This window comes from Aspergillus undulatus (genome assembly GCF_047715775.1).
Source record: "Aspergillus undulatus strain CBS 261.88 unplaced genomic scaffold BDV17scaffold_11, whole genome shotgun sequence".
NCBI lineage: Eukaryota > Fungi > Ascomycota > Eurotiomycetes > Eurotiales > Aspergillaceae > Aspergillus > Aspergillus undulatus.
Window position 1 is genome coordinate 639,186 of NW_027396615.1, and position 9,919 is coordinate 649,104.

General features: G+C 51.5%; 4 protein-coding genes across 4 annotated transcripts; 2 read left to right on the forward strand and 2 right to left on the reverse strand.

Moving 5' to 3' along the window:
• Positions 1-815: 815 nt before the first annotated feature.
• BDV17DRAFT_257462 (putative prenylcysteine lyase) lies at positions 816-2,851 on the reverse strand. Its single transcript, XM_073757199.1, has 2 exons — positions 2,545-2,851; positions 816-2,491 (listed from the first exon to the last, which is right to left on the reverse strand). Exons 1-2 carry the CDS (start codon positions 2,696-2,698, stop codon positions 960-962), a joined length of 1,686 nt encoding a protein of 561 aa, XP_073618081.1. The 5' UTR covers positions 2,699-2,851; the 3' UTR covers positions 816-959.
• Positions 2,852-3,119: 268 nt separating this feature from the next.
• Positions 3,120-4,479, forward strand: BDV17DRAFT_289230 (small subunit rRNA maturation protein TSR4; the record flags this gene model as incomplete). Its single annotated transcript, XM_073761618.1, has 2 exons — positions 3,120-3,248; positions 3,310-4,479. The coding sequence occupies 2 exons, from the start codon at positions 3,120-3,122 to the stop codon at positions 4,477-4,479; spliced, it is 1,299 nt and encodes a 432-aa protein (XP_073618082.1).
• A 104-nt stretch (positions 4,480-4,583) lies between these two features.
• On the reverse strand, positions 4,584-6,048 carry BDV17DRAFT_257465 (CSN8/PSMD8/EIF3K family protein). Its single transcript, XM_073757200.1, has 2 exons — positions 5,794-6,048; positions 4,584-5,578 (listed from the first exon to the last, which is right to left on the reverse strand). Exons 1-2 carry the CDS (start codon positions 5,961-5,963, stop codon positions 4,996-4,998), a joined length of 753 nt encoding a protein of 250 aa, XP_073618083.1. The 5' UTR covers positions 5,964-6,048; the 3' UTR covers positions 4,584-4,995.
• Positions 6,049-6,197: 149 nt separating this feature from the next.
• On the forward strand, positions 6,198-9,892 carry BDV17DRAFT_257467 (uncharacterized protein). Its single transcript, XM_073757201.1, has 12 exons — positions 6,198-6,295; positions 6,353-6,597; positions 6,645-6,766; positions 6,820-6,966; positions 7,014-7,134; positions 7,187-7,702; positions 7,749-7,839; positions 7,887-8,428; positions 8,481-8,569; positions 8,618-8,688; positions 8,746-8,838; positions 8,901-9,892. The coding sequence occupies exons 2-12, from the start codon at positions 6,546-6,548 to the stop codon at positions 9,271-9,273; spliced, it is 2,217 nt and encodes a 738-aa protein (XP_073618084.1). The 5' UTR covers positions 6,198-6,295; positions 6,353-6,545; the 3' UTR covers positions 9,274-9,892.
• The last annotated feature ends 27 nt before the right edge of the window (positions 9,893-9,919 follow it).

Here is a 9,919-nt window from a genome sequence, read left to right on the forward strand (position 1 = left end):
TAAATAGGGTATGATCATAATCATGTCCCTGTCTCGTGAGAGTAAGACATGTATAAACGAAACAGACCCCGAGGCGATTTGTAACTTACCAGTTGACCCGGACCCTCCAAAGTCACTCATTCCCGGGTTCAGAGCGAGACGTAGTTCGCCAGGCATGATATTCCTAGTACAAATGGGAAGTTTACACTTCGCTCCTCTTCTAGATCTAGGATCCGGTGTCATTTCAATGAAGAATAACGGCTGCGTCGCGGAGGGGAATCGGCTGGAGGATCACCAGGGTTTGCTCCCAGGCCAAGGTGGTCACGGAGGAGCTTTGTCTGTATTTTCAATGGATCTTCGTACGCATCCGATGGGGAGGACATATTGATGCTCTTGTTATCTTTTCGGGGAGGCTCCTTCTGATCTCGAAGCATGGGTTTGACTTGATTATGTTAGGTGATATGAGGAGCGAGAAAAGGCGAGACCAGGAAAATAGCAGTAGAGGCTAACTTTATGGAGGGCAATTCAAGCAGATAAGAAATATGTATCTAGAGGCCTGAAACAGCTGACTGCAGTAGGAGCGCGTAGCGCGAATCGTGGGGTAAAACTACCACGGCATACCTACCATAGTCAGTAGCAAGGCCGTAGCTTTGAGCTGTTTGCGATGCGATTAATACGCTCAGTTTGTGGTATGTGCTTGTCTGATTGCTAACCCGCAGATGAGCTGATTACGGCTGTCTGTCACCGTCTGGACTCTGGGAGAAACTCTGGTTGAAGGGGAAGATTTCGGAGTTCTGAACTAAGAAACCGAGCAAAGCGTTTTGGTACAGTTTGAACTTTGATCCATGTTAGTGCTACAATAGCGACACTACAACGTCGAAACTGTTGGGTCTGTAAAGAAGAAGAAAGAGTAACGCCAATCCGAGTAGCATATACGAAACCTAAACCCAATCACCACATGGAACACACAAGCATACCCATCAAAGTTCAATCCTCTCCTGCTCCTGCTCCTGCTCGATAATCCCTTTCCCATCACCCGCCCCATTATTTCCCCCCTGATCCTCCCAACCTTTAACGATCAACGTGGCAACATTCCTCCCCATAAGCGCGCTCGTCTCCATCGTCGAAATAAAACTCTCAATACCACCCGTATACCAGATCCCCGGCGCCAGAGCGGGGTCTTCAAATGTCACTCGCGGGTAGAGGAACGGGTATGGGTGCCAGATTTTCTCGTGCAACCAGCTTATGTCTTCGCTGGGGATGTCAGTTATACCGAGGGCGTTCTTGGTGATTTGAGTCGGTTGCTCGAGGCCTAGGATGTCCCGGATGAAGGAGGCTGTGGGGCGAGTGGGAGAGAAGATCTTGTAGACGTAGTGCTTCTGGTTGGGTTCTTCGGGGGAAGTAGATGAGTGGTTCACTGTGCGGAGGGTACTGATACTCCAGAACCCGGCTGGGCCGACGCCGTTCTCGTTATCGCCGAGGTCTATATCTGTTGGTAGGGTGGTGAGGATTGTTTCCGGGGGGAGATCAGAGGGTTCCTTGAGATTGAAGTATTTCCCTGATAGGCGGTGTGGTGAAGAAAATAGGGTTACGTGGAGAGTGTGGAAGGGGATGGTGTCTGGGATGTGTTCTGGTTCCGGGGAGATGCTGATTCCGGAGTACTGGTATGGTCCGGCGATGACGACTTCGTCGAAGTCAAGGGTTGCTTTCTTTTGTTGATGGGACGAGAGCTCGTCCGTGACGTCGATGCTGACCGTGTTGTCTTTGTTGCGGGTCATAGATGTGACGGTGTGGTTGAGGCGTACGTCTGCCTGTGCGGATTTGAGCATCCCGTCGAAGATCCGCCAGTTTCCTCCTTCGATGGATACGGCACCATCTGTGGCCATGCAGACCATTGATTCGAGGCCATGAATCAACGGCAGGTTCTGCCCATAGTTGACTCGCGTACTTGCTTGGATGATCTCACGCGAAAATCCCGATGATACGCTATTCTTCTCCAGGAAGGTGGCGCCAGTAGTCGAAGTAGAATCCAGCAAGCCCACTGAGGCAGCAGCAGCAGTAAGGGACTTGAATGGGAACAACGGCTCTTTGTAGAGCTGAAGAAACTTGTTGACGGTGGTCTGCATCAAGTTTCGGGTCCGGATGGGAGCCAGTCCGTAGCGCCAAAGGAGTTTGGCGATAGTCCACCAGCTGCCGGAGTCCTCCATCACGAATACGAAGTCCTTCCCGTCCCAGACACCCAGGGTTTCGCTCTCCTGGGGTCGCTCATAGCTGGCACCCCGGACATTGAGGCCAAGCTCCTTGGATGCATTAACGAGGTTGTAGTTGACCTCGACGAAGATGGAGGCGCCCAGTTCGATCGGGTAAGCTGGATCATCGAATACATTGACTGTCGTTGAGCGGCCTCCGACATAAGTGGCACGCTCAAAGACGGTGATATTGACGGGGATTCCAAGCGCATCCGCATACTTGCGTAGAGAGAATGCTGTTGATGCTCCAGCTGCTCCAGCCCCTGTGGATCACGTCAATTTATTGTTGATCTGTATACCTCACAGGAGCTCTTACCGACTATTGCAACCTGTTTTGGGCCGGCCTCAGATAGGGGTGATTGTGTACCGCCCAGCTTGGGAATTGGGATAGATGCCAGGGCCGTGGCATAGCAGAAGAACCATATATATAGACACCACTTCAGGCTGCCTCTTAGGAAGAGCTCCATCATGGAGGAGCTTAGCCTGCTCGCTAGCCCTGTGCTTGATCACAGTTCTCGGCCTTCCAGAGGCAAATGCGGTAGCTATCAAAGCAAGAAAGTCAATTTATTGTATAAGCTATATTTGAGCATGAAAAGCGATGTATAAGGTCTATATGAGAGAGGAGTAGTGGATGAAGATGAAGCTGTTGGAGCTGACTGCGTATCACACCATGGGGGAGCTGGCATCCACGCTATATCATAAATAGACTAGCGCCATCACCCCCCGTATCGCTTATCGCCCAATCTTCAATTTTTTTTCGTTCTATACAACTGCCATTCTTCACTACACTGGGCCTCACTTTTTTCGGGTCTGCAGAGATTACCGGTACTTCATACGGAACATATTGATTGCCGGCGTCTTCTCTTTACCCGCGCCTTGACCGCCGCCGCAATGGATCCCTACGATAGCGACTCCTCCGGGTACGAGGATGAGGGGGACTACACCGAGACCGGAGTAGTGCTGGGATACGCCTCTGAGGAGATCATTGAGGACACTATTACCCACATCGGTGGCTGGCCAGTATGCTTGACATCAGAGATCCCAATGATTCCGAATCGCACCTACTGATCCCTTATCATAGACTTGGATCGACGAATCTACCCCGCCCTCCGGCGAATTCGCCAAATGCAAAGTGTGCAACAACCCCATGTCTCTCCTCCTAGAAATCGACGCTGAACTATACGAACACTTCCCCGACGCCGATCGCCGACTCTACATATTCTCTTGCCCCCGCAAACCATGCAACCGAAAGCCAGGCAGTATCCGCGCCCTGCGCGCAACAAGATACCACAAAATCCACCAGCCAGCGCAAAAGACTAAGAAGCAAGAGACCGAGAAGAAAGACGTTGAACAGCCCAAGGTTCAGGCTCCTAAGCCGGACCTCGGCGCTAGTCTGTTTGGAAGCAATACTCTAACGAGTAGCGTCTCCGCCAATGCGAACCCGTTTTCCTTGAAGCAGGCTTCAGCGCAATCGAGTAACCCGTTCGCTGCGCCTGTTGCCAGTCCAGCACCAGCCCCACCTACGAAAGCTGAACCTCAAACAAATACAACCCCAAGCACAAGCACCCTCGCCGAGTCCTTCGCCGACAAAGTCCGCGTCTCCTCGCCGGAACCCTCACAACAAACTGAGCCCCAGATCACCGGCCCACCAACCCCCTGGCCATCCCAATCCGACTTTCCAACCCCCTACACAAACTTCTACATCGACGCCGAAGGCGAAACGCTCTCTCGCCCACCAACCCCCAAAATCCCTGAGAACGTCACCATCGAAGCCGAGGACGCTGATGCCGGCTCTGGAGGCGCCGACCTAAAAGATACATTCGAGTCGGAGCTCGACAAAGCCTTCATGAAGTTCTCGACTAGACTCGCGCATAACCCAGAGCAAGTGCTCCGTTATGAATTCCGGGGTTCGCCGGTACTCTATTCGTATACTGACGCGGTGGGGAAACGGCTCTACGAATCATCCCTCGCAAAATTGGGTAATGGTGGCGTGAAGACTGTCTCAAGTGGCGGGCGCATGCCGCGCTGTGAATCCTGTGGTGCGGAGCGCGTCTTCGAGGTGCAGCTTGTCCCGCATACGATTAGTGTGCTTGAGGAGGGGAGGGATGATGTTGGCTTGGGGGATGGGGGGATGGAGTGGGGAACTATCATTATGGGTGTTTGTAGTCGGAATTGTGGACCGCGGGAGGTTGGTGTTGTTGGGTATCGGGAGGAGTGGGCTGGTGTGCAGTGGGAGGAGGCTGGGAAATAGATGGAATTTGGACTGGGTGTGATGCGATGTGATGTGGTTACTACGTATATGACTATATCAAGACGAATATTACATAGATATGTTTGACGTTCTGATTTCCGTCTAGATGTTGTTGCGTAGCATTTGAAAGACATATCGGTAGATACGCTTAGCTTCTTCAGCGGGTATCATTCGCTGCTATGGTGGGTAGGTTAGATAGACAGGATATCTCTCGGCTAGGTAGTAGATACAGGGCAGAGGAAAACCGGGTTGTCCTAGGTATAGAATAATAGAATGATGAAGATGAAATGAGAGGAAGCAAATACACAACGCCAAATGCGCCAGTCCAGACTTCCCAATCCTCCCCATGCTGGTCTATCTCCGTCATCATCGTTTTAGACTTGAGCTCATCTCGTCGATTCATCAATCAAGCTGGACAGGAGTCCACTTTGTGGTCTTTAGATGTGATTGCTTCCGATATTTATCGGACCATACACATCATTTGAGGAAACGGTTGAAGAAATTGTGTTTTCAGGCTTAAGCGGCCTGCTCGAAACCCCTCCGGATCACACGGCCAAACATGTCGACGCCAACGCGTTCGCTCTTGACTTCGCTGCGAGCCTCGTTCTCCTTGTTTGTGGGGACCTTGACGACGGTAGCGGAGCCAGACTTCTCGACCTCCCATGTGCAAACCTCCTTCACGAACTTCTCCAGGGACTCACGGTTGCGGACGTCAAGCCATTGCTCGAGGACCTCGGCGTTGATCTCACGGAAAGCCTTGCCAACCTCGACAGCGATGCGGATGCGGATGAGCTCCTCGAAGCCAGCAACGTCCGCAACGAGATCAGCGTACAGGTCGTCGGAGTTCAACGTTGACCAGAACTGAGCGTACTGGGCGGATTCGAGTAGCGAAGACAGGCGGGCGAGCTTCTGTACAGACTCGACAAAGTCGGACTGCTGTGCGGACTGGGCCTCAGCCTCGGTTGAGGGGAAGGGCTGGGTGTAGGCGGGGAGCAGAGCGAGGCAGAGGGAGAAGGCGGGGGAGGGGAAGACGGTGAGGGCCTTGACAAGGATGTTGGTGACGGTCTCGTGTTGGAGGAGGTGGGGGTTGAATTGGTAGCTGTCGGAAGGCTGGTTAGCAGGCGCAACGAAGTTTGACATTCAAAATGTGATTTAAACAGTGGCTTTCAGAGAAACAATGCTCAACATGCCCGAGTTGGGTATCAGGTAATAGGAAACGTGATAATAAAGAAAAGTTTAACATCATTGAAGCCAGACGACATAGCCGGAATGCGATTGCGGAGTGACAAGGCAAAAAATCAAGCGTGCACTCACAGCTTCAGCAAAGCCAGGTTGGCATAGCAGTCGAATGTCCGGTCCTCGCACTGTTGAACCACGTAGTCCTGAAATACCGTGGTGGTCTCGGGGTTGTACCGGTCGAGGCCGCTGAGGATGGCCTCGATGTTGGCGGGGCGGGTGTCGCACTTGTCGAAAGCGAAGCCCATCTTGTCGGAGAGAGCTAGAATAGAGAAGGAAAGGAGGAGGGGGAGAGGAACGGGGGTGGATTCGAGGCTCGTTGGTCGCTGCGGGACAAAAATGATGTGAGGATTGGAGGGTGAATTTTCGATTGTGTTGCTGTGCGGCAGCTCCGGTCGGATAAACCCACCGAAAGCGTTAGTTTCTCCGGAGGCATGTCCTCTGTAGATCCATGATCTGGTTCTCCGCATTGGAGCAAGTACTATACATCGGTGCTACGTCGATTACCTAGGTTGCGTCTGAGGGGAAGGTGCCATCAGAATGCGGAGTACGCATCGAAATATCCCCCTCTTGCATCATGGTAGGAGATTCTCTTTCTCAACCTACTCTAAACAATGTTGTTTCTAACGTCTCTTAGAAATGCTTGGCTCTTAAGCCTTACTACAGCGGCCTCAGCTCAAGTGGACTATTCTCAATATGTGAATCCTTTCATCGGGTCGGAAGGGCCCTTCCCAGGCCAAGGCTATGGAGGAGGCGACATTTTTGTCGGCGGTGCTCGTCCTTTTGGAGTGGCCAAAGTTGGTATCGACAGCACCGCGACCAACTGGAGCATGGCTGTGTTAAACGGAGGCTGGACCCCAGACGGCAATGTGACTGCAATCAGTATGTTTCTCAAAATTTGTCGGTTGACAGGTTGTAACAAGCTCTAGCGATGCTGCATGAAAGCGGCACCGGCGGCGCTCCTAAATATGGAGTCATTCCACAGATGCCTCTGACGTCGATTGCTGAGCCGGTGAACATACTCGACAACTTGACATACAGCCAGCCGAGGGTATTCAATCAATTGACGCTGGTTCTTCACTCATTTGCTAATTTGTATTTCAGGTGGGCGAGGACACGGCCAGCGTAGGCTACTATAGGACGCAACTGCAGAACGGCGTCCAAATAGAATTGTCGGCTTCTCGACACGCCGGTATCATTCAGTACAAGTTTCCTGCCGGAGAGAAACATGTACTGGTTGATGTCTCCCACGTAGGTATTTAGTCATTCGGCATTTGACAGAGCTGACTGCATCTTAGTACCTACCCGGAGCATCCGATGACACCAATGGTCAATTCTACGTTGGTGGAGAGATCCAAATCCATAATAGCGGGCAATCGTACTCTGGCCATGGAACATACATCGGGGGCTGGAATAATGGTATCTTTCCCGACACTCTATCCACGCAAGAACCACGCTTATCTGATCGTAGGTGCACCGTTTACTGTGTATTTTTACGGAGAGTTTTATACAGAACCGGAAACTGCTCAGATCTTTCGTGGATCGAACACGGATCCAATGCGAGGATATCAAGGTCTTTCCAATGAACAACCGAGTTTTCCGGTCTATGGTAACAAAACTGACACTGCAACGTCGGGCCCGATGAACGAACGCGTTGGTGGGGTTTTCACTTGGGGCGCAGACGCAGAATCGCAGGTCTCCTCAAGGATAGGCATCTCCTTTATCTCCGCTGAGAAAGCACAGTCTTATATTCGTTCTGAGATTCCATCATGGAGACTCAATGATACGGTTGACTCAGCCGTCCAGGAGTGGAACAATGATGTCTTCAGCAAATTGCAAGTGCCGCTTGACAATTCCGCGAACTTGACAAACTTGCGGCTGTTGTACAGCTCCCTCTATTTCATTCACTTGATGCCGTCCGATAGGACAGGCGAGAATCCGCTCTGGGAGTCCGATGAGCCATCATGGGATGACTTTTACACACTTTGTTAGTTTCCCAGAAGGGCGATGCCACAGATTACTGACCTTTGCAGGGGATATATTTCGCTGCACCGTTAGCTTCTACCACATCTTCCAGCCTGCTTATTACGAGTCGATGATTCGTAGCCTGATCGATATATGGAGGTAAGTAATGCTAAGAGCTAAACGAACAACCACGCTAACCATGAAAGATACTCCGGCTTCCTCCCAGACGGTCGCTCAGGAAACTGGAATGGACTTGTTCAAGGAGGCTCGGACGCCGACAACGTCCTGGCAGACGCATATGTGAAAGGACTGCGAGGCGCCATCAACTGGACAGACGGCTACGCAGCTATGAAGACCAACGCAGAAGTTATCCCGCACAATACTCATGACCCAATCGACTTTTCTGCAAGCACCAAAGAAGGTCGCGGTGCACTGGGTGACTGGCTAGAACTAGGTTATGTCTCCCAGGACCGAAACACCCGCTGCATCTCGCGGACGGTGGAGTATAGCCTCAATGATTTCGCCGTCAGTCAGGTCGCAGCCGGCGAGGCGCCGAGTGAGCAGGAAAGGTACCTCCAACGATCAGCCGGATGGCAGAAGATATGGAACCCCGAGGTGGAGAGCTTGAACTTCACCGGGTTTCTGGCGCCTAAATTTTCGAACGGCACGTTCAACAATTCGGGGTATGACCCCGTTTATTGCTATGGTTGTAATTGGGAAGATCTCTCTTACGAAGGAGTGCCTTGGGGTGAGCTTACCCTCGCTTCGTTTCAAAGTTATCATGATGCTTACCGCGATAGAATACTCATTCGTTATCCCTCATGACGTGGAAACCCTAATTGACTTCATGGGCGGCATTGAGGCTTTTGAAGCTCGGCTAGACCTCATGGTATTTACCCCATTGTATATCCAAGAAAATCATTAACAATATGAGTAGTTCAAACCAAACACCTCAGTCCAGCCTCTTGGCCCTAACGGGGCGGGTATAACAACGCTCATGAACATTGGGTACGTCCAGCGCCTTAATCACACCAGCCAACGGACCACTAACGAAGCATGATCCAGAAATGAACCCGACTTCGCAACGCCGTATCTGTACCATTACATCAATAAGCAATACAAAAGCGTCCAACGAACCAGAGAGCTCGCTTATCAATAGTTAGTACTACCTACAGTTCAGACACCCAGCCGACCAAATCACTAACGCGATTATCCTACAGTTTCAAGGACGCAGCCTACGGCATACCCGGGAACTCCGACGCCGGCGCGATGAACACTTGGCTACTCTGGTCCATGCTCGGGATCTACCCCATCGTGACAACAAACGTATACCTTCTTGCCTCTCCCTGGTTCCCAGATCTGAATATGACCATCAACGGGAACAATACGCTGCGGATCCTTGCCACAGGTCTAGAAGATGGGCACTATGTTCGAAGTGTCAGAATCAATGGGAAGGCTTGGGAGAAGAATTGGTTCGAGCATGAGGACGTCATGCAGACTGGCGGAGTTATTGAGTTTGAACTTGGCGCGGAGGCAGTTGTTTGGGAGAGTGGCGAGGTGCCGCCTTCGCCAGGGCATGTTGACCTCTCATAACGAAAGAACCAGTGCGGTCGACGTTTGGAGGGGTTTCCCTACCAGAGCAGGAACCAGCGACCTGTATCTTATCGCTTTTTGGTCTGGTCGACGATCTTGAATCAACCCCTTGGAGACAAGGTTTGGAGGTCCTATCAGAATAGAAACAAGCGACTTGTATCTTATGGTCTTTTGCTCTGCATCGGCAATCTTGCGTTCACCCCTTGTCAATGAATACAGAAATCACAGGAGTCGAGTGACGTCTAGCGTATCTATGGCTCCCCAGCACCGAGTCAGTGACTGATAGGGTAAACGTCGGAATCCACCCGCACATGTCTGTTCCCTGATATCTTAACCCTATAGTAGTCAAGCGCGTGGCCTGTGATAGTTCCTAGTGACAACGGGGAAGCCGGGACCCGCGGACAGTGACCGTGCTGGTGCTCCTGCCGCCGTGCGTGACTTTGTGGCGTGCGGGAGTGAAAATAGAAGCAGGGTGGATATCGCATTATCAAATCTCAATCTCAGCCTGCTATTTATATTTTGGCCGAGGTTGCCAACCGTCAATGCCAATCCTTCAGGTACACAGTCGGGTAATCTGAATAACCTTCATTTTACTTCCAGGCGGCCTGCGATGAGTGAGGGTCAGAAAAAAAAAAAAAAGGGGGGG

Bases quoted from the DNA above. Each gene is read 5' to 3' on its own strand.
- BDV17DRAFT_257462 (XM_073757199.1), bottom strand. From the start codon at position 2,698: ATGATGGAGCTCTTCCTAAGAGGCAGCCTGAAGTGGTGTCTATATATA. The intron at 2,492-2,544 runs GTAAGAGCTCCT...CGTGATCCACAG, and splicing joins AAAACAGGTTGCAATAGTCG to GGGCTGGAGCAGCTGGAGCA.
- BDV17DRAFT_257465 (XM_073757200.1), bottom strand. From the start codon at position 5,963: ATGGGCTTCGCTTTCGACAAGTGCGACACCCGCCCCGCCAACATCGAG. The intron at 5,579-5,793 runs GTGAGTGCACGC...GCCTTCCGACAG, and splicing joins AACCTGGCTTTGCTGAAGCT to CTACCAATTCAACCCCCACC.
- BDV17DRAFT_257467 (XM_073757201.1), top strand. From the start codon at position 6,546: ATGGCTGTGTTAAACGGAGGCTGGACCCCAGACGGCAATGTGACTGCA. The intron at 6,767-6,819 runs GTATTCAATCAA...TTTGTATTTCAG, and splicing joins TGACATACAGCCAGCCGAGG to GTGGGCGAGGACACGGCCAG. The intron at 6,967-7,013 runs GTAGGTATTTAG...ACTGCATCTTAG, and splicing joins TACTGGTTGATGTCTCCCAC to TACCTACCCGGAGCATCCGA.